This window comes from Dipodomys merriami, unplaced genomic scaffold, assembly GCF_024711535.1.
Source record: "Dipodomys merriami isolate MVZ:Mamm:240054 unplaced genomic scaffold, mDipMer1.0.p SCAF_3, whole genome shotgun sequence".
NCBI lineage: Eukaryota > Metazoa > Chordata > Mammalia > Rodentia > Heteromyidae > Dipodomys > Dipodomys merriami.
The window spans coordinates 85,298,638-85,319,153 of NW_027204492.1; the positions used below are offsets into that span (position 1 = coordinate 85,298,638).

Genomic DNA, 20,516 nt, shown 5'->3' on the forward strand with positions numbered 1-20,516 from the left:
GTTGGGCTGGGTGCTGGTGGCTCATGCCTGTAATCCCAGCTACTCAAGAGGCTGAGATCTGAGGCTCATAATTCTAAGCCAGCCCCAGCAAGACAGTCTGTGAGACATCCTATCTCCAATTAGTCTCCAGATAACTGGAAGTGGCACTGTGGCTCTAAGTGGTAGAGCACTACTAGCCTTGAGCACAAAAGCCCAGGGATAGCACGCAGGTCCTGAGTTCAAGCTCCATGATTAACCAAAAAATGGTTGGGGATATGGTTCCACTGGTAGAACATCTGCCTATCAAGTGGTAAGGCCCTGAGTTCAATCATTAGTACTACTCCTTAACCCCTTTTCAAAATGCATTATAATGGCTGTGAATGTGTTTGCCTAGCATGCATGAAGTCCTGGGTTTGATTTCCTCAGTACCACATAAACAGAAAAAGCTGGAAGTAGCACTGTGGCTCAAGTGGTAGAGTGCTAGCCTTCAGCAAAAGAAAAGAAACTCAGGGGCAGTGCCCAGGACCTGAGTTCAAGCCCAGGACTGGCAAAAAAAAAAAAACAACCAAAATGCATTATAACACAGCCAATGTGGCAGCTTATGCCTAAATTCCCAGTATTTGAGTGATTAGTCTGAAGCCAGCTTGGGCTACAGAGTGAGAACCTGTCTCAAAAAAACAAAACACAGGCCTCCGGGTGCTTACCACAGGCTGTGTTCTTACACTGACTATATAGAAAGAGGAGGCAGAGTAAACCTACCCCATATACACCTCAGCCCAGGCCTGTGCCTAGTCTGTATTGTGAATGGGGAGACAAGGGGGAAAAACCCAAAAAACAAAACACAGAAAAATTCATGAAATATAAGTTCCACTTATTAAGTAAAAGGCATGATTTTGTAAATTGTAGAATGTTGGTTCTCATTGATGTGAACAGATCATGGTTTATAGGGGAGGAGGGTACTAGAAATAGTGCTGCCAGGAATATTCTAATACTCATGTTTTAGGAGTAGAAATGGTATACATGCCACTTTAGTAGGTAAATTTTCCTAGTGTCTGTACCATTTGATACTCTGAGCACTATGAGTCAAAGTTGTACTTATGGAATAATCTGCCAGTGTTAGCAATCTTTTTCAGTGTTAGCCTGTATTTTCTTTTTGTTTCTTTTTTTTTTGTCAGTCGTGGGTCTTGAACTCTGGGCCTGAGCAGTGTCCCTCAGCTCTTCAGCTCAAGGCTAGCGCTCTACCACTTGAGCCACACACACGACTTCCAGTTTTCTGGTGTTTTATTGGAGATAAGAGTTTCACACCTTTTCCTGCCCTGGTTGGCTTTGAACTACGATCCTCAGATCTCAGCTTCCTGAGTAGCTAGGATTACAGGTGTGAGCCACTGGCACCCGGCTTGCAAATTTTTTTTGTGCCAGTTCTGGGGCTTGAAGTCAGGGCCTGGGCACTGATCCTGAGCTTCTTTGTGCTCAAGGCTAGCACTCTACCACTTGAGCCATAGCACCACTTCCAGTTTTTTTTTTTAATGTGGTACTGAGGAATAAAACTCAGGGCTTCATGCATGCTAGGCAAGCACTCTACCACTACTAAGCCACATTCCCAACCCTAGCCTGTATTTTCATAAGCAGCTTTTCATTCATTCACTGGCCATTGCCATTTTTTTGTCTCCTTATTTATACAACCTTCTCTAGTGTTGGGGATGCAACTCAGGGCCTTGTACTTGCTAGGCAAATGTCCTATAGGACTTCCTCTTCTGGCTTTTTGAGACAATATCTCAGGCTAGCCCCAAACTTGTGATCCCTTGCTCCAGATGCCTGAGGGCTGGAATTATAGGCATTTGAAATCATGCCTGGTTCTTATAGAACGTTCCTAGTATTAAGAATAATATAAGGAGTGACATTGTTCAAAAAAAGAATATAGGGTTGAAGGCATGACTCAAGTTGCAGAACACCTGCATAGTAAGCTTGAATCTCTGATTTCAAATCCAAGTCCTTAAAAAAATACACTACAAGGATTTTAAGTACCTTTCCCACAGTGATTAATTGTCATTGCTTTAATTCTTTTTAAAATATGGTGCTGGAAATGGATCTAGGGCTTCAAACAGGCTTGGGAACATGCCAGCGGTAAGCTGCAATTCCAGCCCTGTTTCGGTCTTGCTATTAGCTTAGGTTAGCTCTTTCAATCCTCTGTCTCATATTCCTGAGTGCCATGATTTCAGACATATACTAACTACCACACTGATTAAATAAGTAAGTGTGATTTTCATTCACAGCTGGCTTTCTACCACTTGAGCCATGCCTCCAGTTCTGGCTTTTTGCTAGTTAGTTGGAGATAAGAGTTTTGGAGCTTTATCTGTCTGGACTGGGTTTGAATCTTGATCCATAGATCCCAGCTTCTTCAGTAGCTAGGATTATAGGCATGAGCCACTGGTGTAAAGCTTCAGTTCTGGCTTTTTGCTGGCTAATTGGAGATGGAGTCTATTAGACTTTTCTGCCTGGTCTGGCTTCAAACTTCCATCCTCCAGATCTTAATTCTCCTGAGTAGCTGGGATTACAGGCGTAGTCAACAGCAATGCCTGCTTCTCAGCTACTTCTTTTCATATTTGTTCTTCCACTTGTCTATGCTGGTTCCTGTGAACACAGATAAGAGATAAAAATCTAGCGATTTGTTTACCTGGGCTAGTTTTAAAGCAGATCCTTAGATCTCAGCTTTTTGAATAGAGCTAGGAATAAGATACTAGCATCTGACCATTGCTATTTTTTCTACCATGCTAGGAACAATTCTACCTTTGGAACTTTGTGGTATTCTTTCTCTGGAATGCTATTCTCCTAAAGAAATACATGGATTCCCTCTCTCTGCTTAAACATTATCTAAAGGAGGTACCTTTATAACCCTGTTTATTGATTGATTTAGTGCTGGTTGTAGTGCTTGAACTCAGGGTCTGGGAACTATCCCTGGACTCTTTTACTCAAGGCTAGTACTCTACCACTATGAGTCACAGCTCCACTTCGGTTTTCTGGTGGTTAACTAGTATGAGTCTTATGGACTTTCCTGTCTGGGCTGGCTTTGAACTGCGATCCTCAGATCTCAGCTTCCTGAGTAGCTAGGATTACAGGTGTGAGCTACCAGCGCCTTGGCCAACCATTTTCACTTAATTTATTGTGCTACTGTGACTTGAACTCACGGCCTCTTGCTTGCAAGGCAGTCTACCAATTGACTCACATCCCTAACCCTTTTATTTTTCAGGTAAGGTCTTGTGGTTTTGCCTGAGATGAGCCTCAGACCTCAAATCCACCTAATTATGGCCCCCTGAATAGCTGGGATCACATGTGCCCACCACCATGCTTGGCTTATTTGTTTATATGAAGTCTCTTTGTTCCCTTCTCGAGCTTCAAACTCGAGTACTGGAAGAGTACCGGACACATAATCCAGCTCTTAGATATACTGAATGCCTCAATATATATATATATATATATATAAAACACGTAAAATGCTTGAAGCAGTTCTCAGCATACAACAGATGGTTAATAAATATTTGCTGACTTTGTTCTTGAGACAGGGTCACATTGTGTAATCCATCCTGGCCTTGAACTCATAATCTTCTTGGATTATAGTTGTAACCACCATGCCAGGATCCCAACTGAAATCTTATCAGTTGGCACAATATTTCGAATGTGAAATTTATTTTGTGGGACTAGGGAGCGAACCCAAGGTCTTGCCCACACAGACAAGTGCTTTCCTATAAGTCTCATCACAAGCTGAAATTTAGCTTGCTATAGGGGTACATATCTGTAGTCCCGGCTATTGAAAAGTTGAGTTGGGTTGACTGCTTGAGACCATGAGTTCAAAACCAGCTTGGGCAATATAGTATGACTCTCATCTCAAAATACATCCTACCTAAAATGAACCACTCAAAACGTGGAATTTTACTGAACATTTTCTTATTCAAACCCTTAAGATTAAAAGGCAAGCCAGGTGCTGGTGGCTCATGCCTGTAATCCTATCTATTCTGGATGCTGAGATCTAATCTCCAATTAACCACTCAAAAACCTGAAGTGGAGCTGTGGCTCAAAGTGGTAGAGGGCTAGTCTTCAGCAAAAGAGCTTAGGGACAGCACCCACATCAAGTTCAAGTCCCACACAAAAAAGGGACAACTTAAAGCCAAGCATAGTGGCAAATGCTTATATTTCTAGCTACTAAAAAGGAGGCTGAATGATTGTGAGTTTGAGACCTGCCCCAGGCAAAGTTACCTGGAAGACTATCAAAAAAATACAAAGCAAAAAGGCTGGTGGTATGGCTGCAGTGACAGAGTGCTTGCTTAGAATGTGTCAAGGCTCTGGGTTCAATGCTCAGAACCATCAAAATAGGGGCAAACTTATCCTAATGTGTTAAGGTGAACAATTTATTTCACTGCCTCCCATGTACCCAAGGAAAAGAAAACCATGTACCCAAGGAAAAGAAAAGAGACTCAGGGCTAATTTATAAGTTATTCCATGTGCCATGCTTGGATTGACCAGTTTTGTGTGTGTGTGTGTGTGTGTACACCGTCTTGAACTCAGGACCTGAACATTGTCCTTGAGCTTTTGTGACCAAGGTTAGCACTCTAGCACTCTCACTTAAGTCAAAGCTCGGCTGGGAATGTGGCTTAGTGGTAGAATACTTGCCTAGAATGCATGAAGCCCAGGGTTTGATTCCTCAGTACCATACAGGCAGAAAAAGCCAGAAGTGGCTCTGTGGCTCAAGTGGTAGAGTGCTAGCTTTGAGCAAAAGATGCTCAGGGACAGTGCTCAGGCCCTGAGTTCAAGCCCTAAGACTGGCAAAAAAAAAAAAAAGTGCCAACGCTCTACTTTTGGCTTCTTGATGGCTAACTAGAGATAAGTCTCATGGTCTTTCCTGCTCAGGCTGGCTTCAAACAGTGATTCTCAGATCTTAGGCTCCTGAAGTTAAGATTATAGGCGTGAGCCATTGGAGCCTAGCATGACCTACAGACTTTTATAGTTAGTAGGAAACAGGAAAGAAAGAAGCAAAGAGAAACCAATGAGTCATGAAAGGAGACACACTGGGAAGGGATCAGTTTAGGCTCAGAGCCCCATTTTCAGACCTTGGGAGCCAGGACGGTGTGGTGGTAAGGGACGGTCTGATCTACTTTGCTGACAGCACAGTACTGGGTATGGACCTCCTTGGCCAACTGCCCCTTCTTCTTCAATATGCAGGCCTCCTGGTACGGGGGTGAAATGGGGGGCTGTGTGGGTGGAGTGTACTCATATTTGGAGCCATCCTTGAGCTGCAGGGACACAGGAACAGGCAGATGGTGAGGACCTGAGAACCACAGTCTTCCCCACCAGCCTTCTGCTGGCTATGCACTCACATCCAAAGAGTAACTGCAGTCTGAGTCGTAGGCGCTCAGGTCCCCACAGGTCACAAAAGGCACAATAAAGCGAGTGGGACCATTCAACTGGTTGAAGTCTGAATCTTAAGGAAAGGCAGAAAGGAGACCGAAGATGGGGCTGGTTATGACTCAGGCCATGGAGTGAATTCTCCCCACCCCCAATCTCCACTAACCACTTTCTCATCCCTTTGGTGACAACTCATCCTTTAGTTCCGATGACCTGTTCAGGGCCCCCTTGACTACCGCCTCTAGGATGTTGGCCTCTGCTCTGCTTTTCATTGAACTTGTGTGCACCTGCCAAGATCTTGTCTCACCCAAGCAAGATCTCAGGGGTGAGGCTACAGACCTACAGGGAACAAATGTTCATTATGGGGGGCCATTTCCACTTGGGAGCATGACTGAGGATCTTCCTAAGAATTTCCTGCCGGGAGCCAGCATCTCATGCCTGTAATTCTAGCTACTCAGGAGGCTGAGATCTGAGGATTGTGGTTCAAAGCCAGCCTGGGCAGGAAAGTCTGTGAGACAGCACCCGGGCCCAGAGTTCAAGCCCCGACACACACGACACACACACGACACACGACACACACACACACACACACACACACACACACACACACACACACACACACACACACACACACACACACACACACACACACACACACACACACACACACACACACACACACACACACACACACACTTCCCTTAAGAAGGTGGAATTCTTCTCTGGGGCAAGGCTTAGGGGCCTGCTGAAGTAGAATTGTCATAAATGATCCTGCAAGGGTGGGGAGTGTCTTAGGCTGGTAGAGGCTCAGGATTCTCACGAGACATGAGCTGAATGATGTGGGGGACACTTCCCCTAGGGACCAGGCCCCTGGGCACCAGCTCTCACCGTATGAGTGGTCCAGCAGGGGTTTGGCCAGGTCTGCCACGAAGCCCTCAGGAGGGTCATAACCCCTACAGACAGCGAAGGCCTCTAAGGGAGGGAAATAAAGAAGTGTGGGGAGAGGGTTTTGACCACTTGCACCTCATGCAGTCCATATTCCCAAGTACCCCCTTGCTGCCAGGCCCAGCTCACAGACCAATGCTAGAGTTCCGGCTGCTCCTGGGCTTGGCACAGAGCACACTGGCAAAGAAGACCCGCAGCTGGCTGTAGAGCAGTGTCACATCCCGGCCTCGGAATATCTGCAGGGTGGAGACCAAGATGAAGGGTAAGGCCAGTTCAAGGACCTCTTTCTACAGTTTACCAGGTCCCCCAAGACCTACCTTGGCCACAAAGCAGCCACCTGGCTTCAAGACATGTGTAGCAATATTTAGCGCCTGTGGGTAAGGACAGAGGCTGAGGCAATGGTGGAGGCTGCCAAGAGGGGGACAAAGCTGGGCAGGGGTGGCTGGGGTTACTCACGGCTAGGAGGAGCTGAGCCTGCATGTACTCATCAACATCATGGAGGCCAGTGACTGTGGCAAGAAGAACAGTGTTAGGAGCCCTCTGCTTCTAGGCAACTTCTTCTATCAGAGATCAGAAAGCTAAAAACACTATGTTTCAGTTTTTGCAACTTACGATCTGTCAACCCAAGTAGCCTGAGTTCCAGGCCCATGATTAGGAAGTTATGTAAATTCTCACAACTTACTCTCCCCTCCACCCTCCCCCCCCGGCCCACAGAAGCAGCATTACCATTCAACCTCCAGCCAGATAGCTGCTCTGAGGTTGCTTTACTGACCAGATGTCACTCACCCACAAACCTAAAATGCTTTATCTCCCTTCCCAAACCCACTCCTTTGATCTCCATCTCCATCTGATTTTATTCTTTTTTTTTTTTTTGTCCGTCGTGGGGCTTGAACTCTGGGCCTGGGCGCTGTCCCTCAGCTCTTCAGCTCAAGGCGAGCGCTCTACCACTTGAGCTACAGCGCCACTTCCAGTTTTCTGGTGGTTTATTGGAGATAGGAGTCTCACGGTCTCTCCTGCACGGGCTGGCTTTGAACCGCGATCCTCAGATCTCAGCCTCCAGAGTAGCTAGGATTACAGGCGTGAGCCACCAGCGCCCGGCTATTCTCTTTTTTTTTGACCTGAGAGCTTTCCCTGAGCTTTTTCACTCAAGGTTAGTGCTCTACCACTTTGAGCCACAGCACCACTTCCAGTTTTCTGGTGGTTTATTAGAGATAAAAGTCTCATGGCCGGGCTGGGAAGGTGGCTCAGTGGTAGAGCGCTTGCCTTGCATGCCTGAGGCCCTGGGTTCGATTCCTCAGTACCACATAAGCAAAAAGAAAAAAGCCGGAAGTGGTGCTGTGGCTCAAGTGTTAGAGCGGTAGCCTTGAGCTGAAGAGCTGAGGGACAGTGCCCAGGCCCAGAGTACAGACCCCACGACCGGACCCCCCCCAAAAAAAAAGTCTCATGGCCTTTCCTGCCTGGGTTGGCTTTGAATTGCCATCTTCAGATCTCAGCTTCCTGAGTAGCTAGAGTAATAGGCGTGAGCCACTGGTACCTGGCCTTCAGTTCTCTTTCATACCTCCCTTCCCTATAAAGAAAAGCCCTCCTCACACCCACACTGCAGTCACTGGCAAATACTGGGGCTCCAATTGCCAAGGACTTCCTGAAGTGACCCTCCTCTCCATATCATCACTCATCTGGAATACTGAGTGGCCACTTCCTCCCCATGGTCTCTGCTTCCTTTGTTCTTCACAGTGCCTAAGTAGCTCAAAGGGTCCAGTCACAACCTGAGCCAGGCAGTCCTTCTCTGCCCACAACTCCCTCATGGTTTTCTCCAAATTCTCCTCTCAGTGAAAAAGGCAACACCTGTACTATATTTATCTCCTGCTTCCCACCACTCTTCCAACCACACTGATCTCACTGTTCCTTATACATCACAAGCACTCACCTACCTCAGAAACTTTGCACAAAGGCTGGAACTTCACATGGATCACTCTACTTCCAGACATATATGAACCATATATGTCCTTTAGTTCTCTGTTGTCAAGTCAGTGAAGCCTTTCCTGTCCATTTAATTAAAAATTCCAACAGATACTCCCCGCTTCCTTATTCCATGATTTCCCTGGACCCCATTTACCATCAGGAGCCCCATCGCACACCACTAGGTCAGCAGGGCAGCCCTCAAAGTGCTGGATAATCTCCTTGGCGGTGGAAAGCTATGGAGAGAGGGAGGACAAGTAGGTCTAGGACCTCAATGCTGCCCTCAAGCCCCACTTGCTCATAGCTGTGGTCCCAAAGCCTCTGGGCCAGCTAAATTCTCAGGCTTTGTCTATCTAACACCATGTTCTATCTCTGGGGACTTAGTCTCATCATTTTTTCTTTGCTAGTCCTGGGGCTTAAACTCAGGGCCTAGGCACTGTCCCTGAGTGTCTTTTGCTTAAGGCTAGTACTCTACCACTTGAGCCACAGCACCACTTCCAGCCTTTTCTGTTTCCCTGCTCCCCTTACCTTGCAGTGCGGGGGATGGAACCAGGGCCTTGCTTATGCTAGATGAGCACTCTACCACTGAGTTACACCTAAATCCTTCTCCCTTTCTCCTTCCTTTACTTTGTCTTTTCAAGGCAGGGTCCTAGCTAGCCCAGATTAGATCAAATTTAAGATTAGCTTCTTGAGTGCTGGGATCACAGGTGTATATCACCACATCCAGCTCCATTTTGATTCTATAGATTGGTCTCTCTTCCCCTTTCCCACAGCACCTAGGATATTTCCCAATACCCTCTGCTATGTTCTCACCTGAGTGATGTCCCCTTGGATCTGTATCACACCTGTAAGGGGAGCCATAGCTTGCAAGTCCACAGCCACCACTTGGCTGGATCCCTGGCTCCTAAGGACAATGTGTTCCATTTCAACCCAGTTTTTTTTACACCCCCCCCCCAGACCCTCCTCTACCCCACTCTCCTGGGCTTCCCACACTTACCCAATTTTCCGGCTCAATACCTGGCTCCAACTGCCAGGGGCTGCACATAGGTCAACTGCCCGTGTCACGCCTGGGCACACACAATGAAAGTGTACTGGTCAGCAGTACCTAAAACTCCAACATGAGGACCCTGCAAAGTTCACTCCTTGCCCCTGGGGAGCATCATGTCTAACTACTGCCCAAGTGCCCATCTGCTCTAGGGCCTTTGTTTCATCTTTCCACTTATCTCCCTGCTGTAACGACCCTCCAACCACAAGGAGCTCTGCAGACAAAGCCTTTCCACCCCACCCCAGGGTGATTTGCCAGTCAGTTAGGGACCTTGAAAGAGCTGAAATTCCTCATCAAGCTGTAGCAGCTTGAAGGCACTTCGGGCCCGCCAGCCATTCTCCTTGGCTAGGCGGTAGTAGACATCTCGCTTGTCCTTCGATGTCCGTCCCATCTCACACACTGTTGACCTAGCAACTTGCTGGCAGTCAGCTGATGCTGCCTGGTTTCAGTCTGTCCCAGGGGAGTAGATGACCTGTGCAGGACAGAGAAAACCATTCACAGTGACTGAGTTCATGTGACAACTCACTCAATATCCAAGAAGACTGAAACCCAGGTACTGATCTTATAAAGCCCCCAAGGATCCTGTTACTGAGCTCTCAGGCTTCATTACTTATCACACAACCCCTTCTCCCATCACTTACCCCTTGAACCTACCACAGACCGCATAAACCCAACATTTACTTGACGACCCATTACTGACCCTGTCTACCTGTCTTCACTGTCAGGAACACTCTACACAGTAATGTCTGTGTTTCTCAACTCTTCTCTGCCACTTCATACCCATTAACACCTCCTGCTCACCTCTCCAATTGTTGTCATTGTCCCTAGATTCATAGAGCTCTCTCAGTCCCCCATTAATCCCTTGCTTTTTACTCCCTCCCACTTTGTAGTATATCTGTCTACTCTGCAAGCCATTTAAATGACTAGCTCTCCAATTGTTTCCCGGTCGTGGGTCTTGAACTCTGTCCCTGCGCTCTTCAGCTCAAGGCGAGCGCTCTCCTGTTTGAGTCAGAGTGCCACTTCTGATTTTCGAGAGGTTTATTGGAGATAAGAGTCTCACGGACTTTCCTGCCCAGGCTGGGTTTGAACCATGATCCTTAGATCTCGGCCTCCCGAATAGCTAGGATTACAGCCACTGGCTCCCGGCTTGTTGTTTCCTTTATTATTACATACTTAACTCTTATTAATGCCTGGAAAACCACAGCCTGTTACTTTCCCATTGCATTCTCTTGATTACTGATTTATCAGCCCTCATTAACCTGGCACTCCAGCTGACCACTTACAGATCATATCACTGGCCTCTGGTATCCCCTACATCAACACATAACACATTACTGCCTGATGCTCACATTAGTTTGCCATTCTCCCCTCCGCTGGTCCCAAAGATCATTCATTTGATGCCCAACCCTCTCCTTGTTCACTTCTTCTTTTTTGGGGGGGGGGGGTCCAGTTGTGGGGCCTGAACTCTGGGCCTGGGCGCTGTCCCTCAGCTCTTCAGCTCAAGGCTAGTGCTCTACCACTTGAGCCACAGCGCCACTTCTGGCTTTTTGCTTATGTGGTGCTGAGGAATCCAACCCAGGGCCTGATGCATGCAAGGCAAGCACTCTACCACTGAGCCACTTTCCCAGCCCTCCTTGTTCACTTGTTTGTGGTCATGTAACAATGTAACAATGCTTACTACAACACTCATCCCTGCTCATCACTGCCCAACCCCACCCCATCCCTTATTCCCTCCATAGCTTCACAATGAGCACTGAGATTACTGTGGCCCATCACTCTTTTTTAACTCACTGAATATCTATCTCCAGCAATCCTCAAGGACCACACACTCCCATCCACCTCCATCTTCTCTAGCTGTCAAATAAAAAACCTCCTTAATCAATGAACAACGCCATCAGCCCCTACGAACATTTCACCTAGAACACTATTGGCCTACACAGATCTACCCCCCTCTCCTCACTCCCTGCCCCCTGACTCCATCTTACATTAACAGCCTTCTGGCCACACCCCTAGTCCATTCTCCTTACCTCAACCATGACGACCCCATGTGGAAACACTAGATCCCCTTTCAAAGCAGATCCATCGATAACTTGGACTGTGGCTTCACTACCTGCTCCAGCCCTAGGAGCTCATCCTGCATCCTAGTACTTCGTAGGACACAAGCTTTAGGTCTGGACCCCACACGGAGGCGAACCGTGCTGCTGTTAGAAGCGCCGAGAAGGGACCACCCTCTATTGCCCCCCCCCTCCGGCTTGGGGAAGTGCAGGTATAGGGGAATGCTGGCGTGCTTTCACCATTCTGGCCGGAATCCTCGGACTCAGTGAGCCTGGAACCTACCTTAGCTCTCGGAGCGGGAAGCTGGAGGAGGAAGGAGGCTGGCCTGCCAGCAGCCACAGCCGCGGCAAAATCGTAAACCAGAAAGGGCTTCAGTTCAGAATCGTAGTTGGCCCAAATGAGCGTGGCAAACTTTTCATTGTGGAACACCGAGGCTCCGGCAAAGTCCAGACCTAAACTTACCACGTGAGTCCCGTCATCTAGGGTCGACGAATCCAGGTCACGTGAACGCCGTCCCCAGAAGGCAAAGGGCAGCCGAACGGACGCACAGCGTGGTGGAAACGTAGTTAAACACATGACAGCGGTCCTTTGTTCTTTTGTCCCAAGGTTAAGATCAAATCCTCTGAGATCGAGAGTTCAAGACTAGCCTGGACTATATAATGAGACCTTATCTCAAGACAAACATACAGAAAAGAGTGTACGATCAACTTACTCTCCCTTTTTGGACCACGGTGGTGTCTATGGACTACATCTCCCAAGATGCAACTGTCCGTCTCTTTCCTGCGTGAAGCGTAGATAACTCACAAAGGGGGCCAGAACGTGAGAGTATGCAAAGTAGCAGATAAATGCGCGAGCGCTGGAATTCGCTAATGTGCTTATGCGCAAACCTACTCTGGTATATTTTCTAACTTCACTTCCGCACGTTTAGCTGTCTTAGAAGTTCAATTTCCCATTCTGGAAAATGGGGCTGATCAGTGGTGCGAAACTCATTGCGTTATTACAGTATTTAGCATGTGCTGGCACGTGAAATGAACTCAGAATTCATCCGTGCACCGTTATGTATCATTACGATCCTGCCAATAAAATAGGGGTGAGTGAATTCAGGAGCACAGGGAATGAATGAAAAGCAGTAAAAGTAATTAGGAAGTGAATTCTGAGCATATTACCTTTAAAAATCCAGTTAAAATAGAATTCATTTCAGAATTTACAGTATTTTATTTTATTTATTTATTTATTTGGGTCCGGTCGTGGGGTCTGAACTCTGGGCCTGGGTGCTGTCCCTCAGCTCTTCAGCTCAAGGCTAGTGCTCTACCACTTGAGCCACAGTGCCACTTCCGGCTTTTTTCTTTTTGCTTATGTGGTGCTGAGGAATCGAACCCAGGGCCTCAGGCATGCAAGGCAAGCGCTCTACCACTGAGCCACCTTCCCAGCCCCTACAGTATTTTATTAATTCTGTTTTGACACAGGGGCTCCTAATGTAGTTCAGGCTGTCCTCAAACTCTAGATCCCTTGCTTCTTTCTAAGGCTTTTTTTTTTTTTTTCTATTTGGTAGTTAATTGGAAATAAGAGTCTTGTGGACTTTTCTGCCTTGGCTGGCTTCAAACCTCCACTCTCAGATCTCAATGGCCTAAGTAGGTAGGATTACAGGTGTGAGCCACTGGTACCTGGCTAGCTTTTGCATTTTTCTCTACACAGAACTCAACATGTTTCTCTCATACCTCCTGATTTTTACTCATTCAGCATGGGAATTTTTTTGTGTGTGTGACATAGAGAGAGAGGAGAGGGAGAGAGAGAGGGACAGAGAGAGAAAGAGAGAGGGGAGGAGGGGAGGGAGAGGGAGAGAGAGAGGGAAGAAGGGAGGGAGTCTGGGGCTTGAACTCAGGGCCTGGACACAATTCCATAGCTTTATTTATTTTATCATTCGAGGGGCCTGCATTCTGGGCCTAGGTGCTATCTCTGAGCTCTTCAGCTCAAGGTTAGCACTCCCTCCCTACCTTCCCCCCTCTCCTTCTCTCTCTCTCTCACACACACATCATATACTGGGTATGGGCGTCTCATGCCTATAATCTTAGCTACTCAGGAGGCTGAGACGTGAGAATCAAGGTTCAAAGCCAGCCCAGGCAGAAAAGTCCGTGAGACTCTTTTCTTTGACTAATAAGAAAAAAAAAAGTGCATCTTTATGGCCTTATACAGCCAGAGTAACTTTTATATATTTGGTTGACATAAACCATACATCGACACAAAGTTTCTCAGACTGTACATGTGTGAAGATTTTAGGCATCTGATCTCCTCCAAGTCAAAAGTAAATTTCCTATTTTATTTTTGGGTTGGTCATGGGGCTTGAACTCAGGGCCCTGGGCACTGACCCTGAGCGTTTTTGCTCAAGGCTAGCACTCTACCACTGAGCCACAGCTCTGCTTCTTGTTCTCTGTTAATTGGAGTTAATAGTCTCATGGATTTTACTGCATGGGCTGACTTCGAATCATGATCCTCAGCTCTCAGCTTCCTGAGTAGCTAGGATTACAGGCATAAGCCACCAGCGCCTGACTTAAAAGATTTTTTTAAATTGTTATTATAAAGGTGATGTACATAGGGGTTACAGTTAGTCAAGTAAAGGGGTCATTTCTTTTTGTACAATGTCAACTCTTCCCTTCCCTTAAAAGTAATTTTTTTTTGTCAGTCCTGAACAGTCTTGAACTCTGGGCCTGGGCGCTATCTCTGAGCTCTTCAGCTCAAGGCAAGCACTCTACCACTTGAGCCACAGTGCCACATCCCATTTTCTGGTGGTTAATTGGAAATAAGAGTCTCACAGACTTTCCTGCCCAGGCTAGCTTTGATTCGCAATCCTCAGGTCTTAGATTCCTGAAAAGCTAGGATTACAGGCATGAACCACTGGCGCCTGGCTCTGAAAAGTAAATTTCTTTTAGAGCTGTGTCAAAATGGCATCCTTTGGGCCCTCTGCTCAAAAAGTAAAATCATCATATTTCCTGGTACCATATTTTATGTGCTGGTACTGAGGCTTGAACTTAAGACCTCATGCTCTCAGTGTTTTTAGGTCAAAGCTGGCAATTTACCACTTCAACCACACCTCTTTTTCTGGCTTTTGCTCCTTAACTGGGGATAAGAATCCCACAGATTTTATCTGCCCAAGCTAATGTCAAATTGAGTTCAACAGATCTCAGACTCCTGAGTAGCTAGGATTAAAGGCATGAATCATTGGCTCCAATTAACCAATAAAAAGTTGATAGTGGGGGCTGGGAAGGTGGCTCAGTGGTAGAGTGTTTGCCTTGCATGCATGAGGCCCTGGGTTCGATTCCTCAGCACCACATAAGCAGAAAAAGCCGGAAGTGGTGCTGTAGCTCAAGTGGTAGAGTGCTAGCCTTGAGCTGAAGAGCTGAGGGACAGCGCCCAGGCCCAGAGTTCAGGCCCCACAACTGGCAAAAAAAAAAAAAAAAAGTTGATAGTGGGGCTGTGGTTCAAGTAGTAGATAGCCGGTATGGAGTGAAAAAGCTAAGCGACAATGGCAGGGCCCTCAGTTCAAGGCCTAGGGCTGGCAACAAACAGACAAACAAATAAAATAAAACAGAACAAAACCAAATGTCACACACAGACTGAATCAGGAAAAACTTTGAGGGGCTGGAGATGTAGCTCAGTGGTCGAATGCTAGCATGCATGAAGCCGTGGGTTTGATTCCTCAGTACCACATAAAAAGAAAAAGCTGGAAGTGGCATTGTGGCTCAAGTGGTAGAGTGCTAGCCTTAGCAAAAGAAGCTCAGGGACAGTGTTCAGTCCCTAAGTCCAAGCCCCAGGACTGGTTAAAAAAAAGAAAAAGAAAAGAAACGAAAATCTTTGAATGATCTTGACAGTGGTCCTACCTCACCTGCCTACTCCTTAGCCTCTAGCCCTAGTTCCCCACTTCTCACTAGCCTCAAACACAGGCTTCATTCCCTCAGTGATCTGAACCCACATCCCGGCTATAAGACCTGCATCTTCACTTCCAGACCTCACATGCACATTCCAGACTCTACCCCCAAATTCTACCCTAGCTGCTGAGCCTTCACCTCTAGACTCTTTCACCTCCCCAAGTCCAGTCTCCCAGACCCACTCTTCCCACTTCTTACACATACACTGACTTCCTGACCCACAATCCCATTCCTTCCTGCCCACTCCCTAGGAGTGCAGATTTATAAGCAGCTGGAACAGAGGCCATTCAGGCTTGTAAGGAGGTAGTAGTGGCCTTGGTCATGTGTGTGCACAATGTTGGGGTGAGGACTCTGGGAGGTAAGGAGTCAACAGGGGAGAGAGGGTGTAGTAAGGTGAGATTTCCCTGGCTGGGCTAGGGAGGTCAGAAGGAAGGGAGAGAGGAATCCTTCCATTTCTTTGTATCCCCACCAACACCAGTGGGGCTGTTACCTGTTCATTATCATAATGAGTTCCCCCTAATTATTGGCCCTTTCCTGCACATGGACCCTGATCCCTGATGGTGAGTGCATCCTGTCCCCTGGCTGGCTTCAGAGCTTGACTACATTTGCATTCCATTTTGCTTTTCCAACAGTGTGTTTCTGCCTGACTCACAGGCATTATTATTAATTATTATTATTATTATTATTATTATTAGTGTGCTAGTTCTGGGTTATGAACTCTGGATGTGTTCCTGTCCTTTAGAGTTTTCATTCAAGGTTGGTGCTCTACCATTTGAACCATAGCTCCACTTCCTGGTTTTTGTTGGTTACTTAGAAAAAGAGTTTCACAGAATTTCTTTTTTTTTTTTGGGTCCAGTCGTGGGGCCTGAACTCTGGGCCTGGGTGCTGTCCCTCAGCTCTTCAGCTCAAGGCTAGTGCTCTACCACTTGAGCCACAGCGCCACTTCTGGCTTTTTTTCTTTTTGCTTACGTGGTACTGAGGAATCGAACCCAGGGCCTCATGCATGCAAGGCAAGCGCTCTACCATTGAGCCACCTTCCCAGCCCTCACAGAATTTCTTGTCCATGTTCTCTCTGAACCATGATTCTTAGATTTCAACCTCAAATATTCTAGCTAGCAGTGGGTTCCAAATAGCCAGTGTGTACCGATGGGTGCGTGTTTCATTTGTATTCGTGTGTGTGTGTGTGTACTCATCCAGTATCTGTGAACTCAGTTTAGTGGGGCAAGGAGGCCCAGGATATGTGGTGCTGGTGGTGAATGTTTGAATGTTTGGAATGTTTGGATGGAGGCCTTAGCAATAGGGTACTGGATGGAAGAGGATGCAGGAATGGACACACAAGAGAATAGAGTTCTCTGATGGACAGAGAAGGCAAAAATTGGTGTTCTGGTAGAAGGAGGCAGGGATGGCAGGACAGAGTCTTAGCAGGGAACAGGGCTAGTTAGTTGGATGGAAGAGGAACAGATGCTTGGCTAAAAAGAAGTACAGAGGTGGTTAATCAGAGGATAGATGCATAGATAGAATGAAGATACAAAATGAGGCTGGATGTCCTGACACATGTGTATATTCAACAGTCAGGAGGCTGAGGCAAGAGGATCTCAAGTTTCAAGTCAGGCTGGTCTCAGCCTAGCTCAAAAATTGGTGGGCTGTTGGTTATAGGGGTTGAAGGAGGGATAATCATGATATAAGTATTTTATACTTATGAAACTAGGATGATAGACACTAAAATTGGCTAAAAAGGGAGGGGGAAAAGAAAGCAATAGAAGATTCAATCATATGTACTGTACACAATGAAACCTCATTAACAATTAAGAGGAAAATGACAGAAAAAAATGTTCAGAGAGAATACATGGTAATATTATATGAAATAAGATTTTTCATTTCACATTTTACTAGATTAATTTTCTTTATTGTGATTAAATTCTCATTAATATACTTTTAGCATTTTGTGGAAAATATCTTAATAATAGATGTACAATATTCACATTTACTTCTTTAGTATTGCATTTTTTTGTTTTGTATAATTTTAAGTACCTTTGATTTCCTACCTGTAATCCTAGCTACTCAGGGGGCTGAGATCTGAAAACCATGGTTCAAAGCCAGCCCAGGCTGGAATGTCCAAGAGACTCTTATCTCCAATTAACCACACACACAAACAAAAGCTGGAAATGGAGTAAGGACAGCACAAACCCTGAGTTCAAACCCCAGTAACAACACACATGCACACAAAACATGACCTGGTCATGTAAAGGAGGAGAAACACGAGTCCTCACCCTTGACCTGCCTTTCTCTCAGCACAGATCCACTTAACACTGTTCCTTAGAAGTTACTGCTTGTGGGCTGGGAAGGTGGCTCAGTGGTAGAGCACTTGCCTTGCATGCCTGAGGCCCTGGGTTCGATTCCTCAGCACCACATAAGCAAAAAGAAAAAAGCCGGAGGTGGCACTGTGGCTCAAGTGGTAGAGAGCTAGCCTTGAGCTGAAGAGCTGAGGGACAGCGCCCAGGCCCAGAGTTCAGGCCCCACGACTGGAGGCCCCCCCACAAAAAAAGGAAGTTACTGCTTCTGCTTGCTGTATCCCTGATCTTGCTGGCTGTAGTTATTATTCTAGTCATCTTGTACCATCCATCTGCATTATTTTTGGGGTTATCAGTCAGTATTTCCCATCCAAGTCGGTAGCATGACCTTACTAGGCCAGCCTTGTACCCAAACATACGTTGATGCCTGTCCCTTCTTGTCCTTCAAGCTCCACCTAAGCTGCAGTCTTCCTCTGCACCTTCACCAGCATCCTCTACCATCATCTGGTACCTTATTTTGGGGAGCCCCCTTTTTCCTAGCCCAATAATCAGGTGAGCATCCCATGAGCAAGGGTTGGGGAAAAGAGCAACATTTAGAGGGACTGTTTGTTCTCAGATTCCTGTACACATCAGAAACATTCTCAGAATGTGTTTGGGGCAGGGGGTTGAGGAAGAGTTAAGCCAGGAAGAGGGTGGATGATTTTGGAAGAAGGAAAGCAACTGCCTTAAGAAGGGGCAGAGCAGAGAGAGCACCTGCAAGGTTCAGGAGCACGAGGGACAATCAAAGGGGCAGGTGGGCTGGTGGTGGTGTTTTTCTGGCAGGGTGTTTTTCTAATGTGCATGACCTTTTGGGTCCCATCTCTAACAATGTAAAGGGGACCAAGGTTACACACAGGGAGGATTTCCCAGATAGATGTAGGGAGCACTATTGAAAGGCAGGAGCAATAAAAAATGGTGGATATTGAAAGTACTTCCTGAAGGGATGTGAGAATATGAAGAGATTGAAAGGAAGGTGCTGGCTTTAAGGAAGGACAGGTTGGACCAGGTGTAGTGGTTCACACCTATAATGGCAACTACTTGGGATGTGGAGTTAGGAGGATTGTAGTTGCACTCTAGACTAGATACCCTCCTCCCCGCCCTCCAAAAGTTATTGAGATTATATTTCAAAGAACAAGTTGGCATGGTGACTCATGCCTATAATCCTGTCTATATGGAAGGTATAATTAGCAGAATATTAATCTGAAGCTAGACTAGACAAAAAGTTTGAGACCTTACCTGAAAAACCACTAAAAGAAAAACGTATGAATGAGTATAGGGCTCAAGTGATGGAGAACCTGTGTAGCAAGTCTGAGGCCCTGAGCCCAAACTCTAGTATTGATAAATACATTTTGAAAAAGGGGAGTGAGCAAAGAGGAGCATTGGGAATGGATGGGACACTCCTGGTGGGGCAGGTGAGGGTTTCAGGAGCCTACTCAGGGGAAGTCTGGGTGAGTAGTCCCTGACAGCCCTGCAGGATCTTTGTTTTGGCATCTTTAACCTCCACCTAATCTGGGCTTCCTGTTTACCAACTGGGCTAGAGATCAAAGCCTGAGGGTTTTTTGTTTTTTATGTTTGGTCATGGGGCTTGAACTCTAGGTCTGGGTGCTGTCCCTGAGCAATTCAGCTCAAGGAGAGTGCTCTACCACTTGAGCCACAGCACCAGTTCTGGTTTTCCGGTGGTTTATTGAAGGTAAGAGTCTCATGGACTATCCTGCCTGGGCTGGCTTTGAACCACAATCCTCAGATCTCAGCCTCCTGAGTAGCTAGAATTACAGGCATGAGCCACCGGTGCCCAGCTAAAGCCAGAGTTTTGAACAATGACATGGACTGTCTTAACATGCTCTATTCCTATTAGCATGAGCATATATGTTGAGGGAAACGGGCCATTTTCCTGAACACCTTCTATGGAGTGGTGGTCCTAGTCCCTATCCCAACCCCAAATGCCATGAGAAATGTAAGGGAGGGTGTGGCTTGAAGGGAATCTCACGAAGCCTAGTTCCTATTCTGCTACCCTGCCTGGTAGCCCAATTATCCTCCCAGGATTTCCTTGAGATTAAGAGAAAGAAGGGCTGGGAAGGTGGCTCAGTGGTAGAGCACTTGCCTTGCATGCCTGAGGCCCTGGGTTCGATTCCTCAGCACCACATAAGCAAAAAGAAAAAAGCCGGAAGTGGCACTGTGGCTCAAGTGGTAGAGCACTAGCCTTGAGCTGAAGAGCTGAGGGACAACGCCCAGGCCCAGAGTTCAGGCCCCACGACCGGACCAAAAAAAAAAAAAAAAAGAGAGATAAAGAATTAAAATGCTGTTTGAAAAGATTGCTTTCAGTCTTCTGATCTTTGTTAAATATGTCTCAGAGGAACCTGTCCTAGGATAAGCAAGGGTAACTGAGGTCTCTAGTTGAGCTTCTTTCACTCATTGCTCTCCCCCTTCAGAACTGGAACTTTCAGAGTGCAATTTGGAGATTGTACAATGAAGGTTTAGATGGTGGGCATAGAGCATTAATTGAAGCAGACAAGCTAAGAGCCAGTACTTCACACCTATAATCCTAGCTCCACAGCAGGCTCATATCTAAGGATGGCAACAAGGGCAGAAAAGTCTGTGAAACTCTCACCTGCAATTAACCACCAAAAAATTAGTAAGTGGAGTTGTTGCTCAAGTGGTAGAGTGGCAACTTTGAGAAAAAACCTAAGAGACAGTGCCAAGATCCAGAGTTCAAGCCCTAGTAACAGCACATAAAATAACAACATAAAATAAAATAATATGAAATATAATATAATAAAACTCAAAAAGAAATGCAGCAGCAGTGGTTTCCCATATAACTAGATCCAGTCTGGTGGCTACTTTTGTGTGAATTGTACCGATTACATTATTCCCATTCCTGAATGA

General features: G+C 46.5%; 1 protein-coding gene and 1 non-coding gene across 2 annotated transcripts; one reads left to right on the forward strand and one right to left on the reverse strand.

The window, feature by feature from the left end:
- The first annotated feature begins 666 nt into the window (after positions 1-666).
- LOC138840565 (small nucleolar RNA SNORA51) lies at positions 667-797 on the forward strand. The gene has a single exon (XR_011376130.1). It is a non-coding gene; the product is annotated as a small nucleolar RNA SNORA51 (small nucleolar RNA).
- Positions 798-829: 32 nt separating this feature from the next.
- Ftsj1 (FtsJ RNA 2'-O-methyltransferase 1) lies at positions 830-12,110 on the reverse strand. The gene is made up of 12 exons (XM_070040526.1): positions 11,663-12,110; positions 9,596-9,797; positions 9,278-9,347; positions 9,094-9,184; positions 8,438-8,516; positions 6,778-6,830; positions 6,639-6,692; positions 6,455-6,557; positions 6,265-6,348; positions 5,349-5,452; positions 5,082-5,264; positions 830-2,610 (listed from the first exon to the last, which is right to left on the reverse strand). The coding sequence occupies exons 2-12, from the start codon at positions 9,714-9,716 to the stop codon at positions 2,599-2,601; spliced, it is 954 nt and encodes a 317-aa protein (XP_069896627.1). The 5' UTR covers positions 9,717-9,797; positions 11,663-12,110; the 3' UTR covers positions 830-2,598.
- Between the last annotated feature and the right edge of the window lie 8,406 nt (positions 12,111-20,516).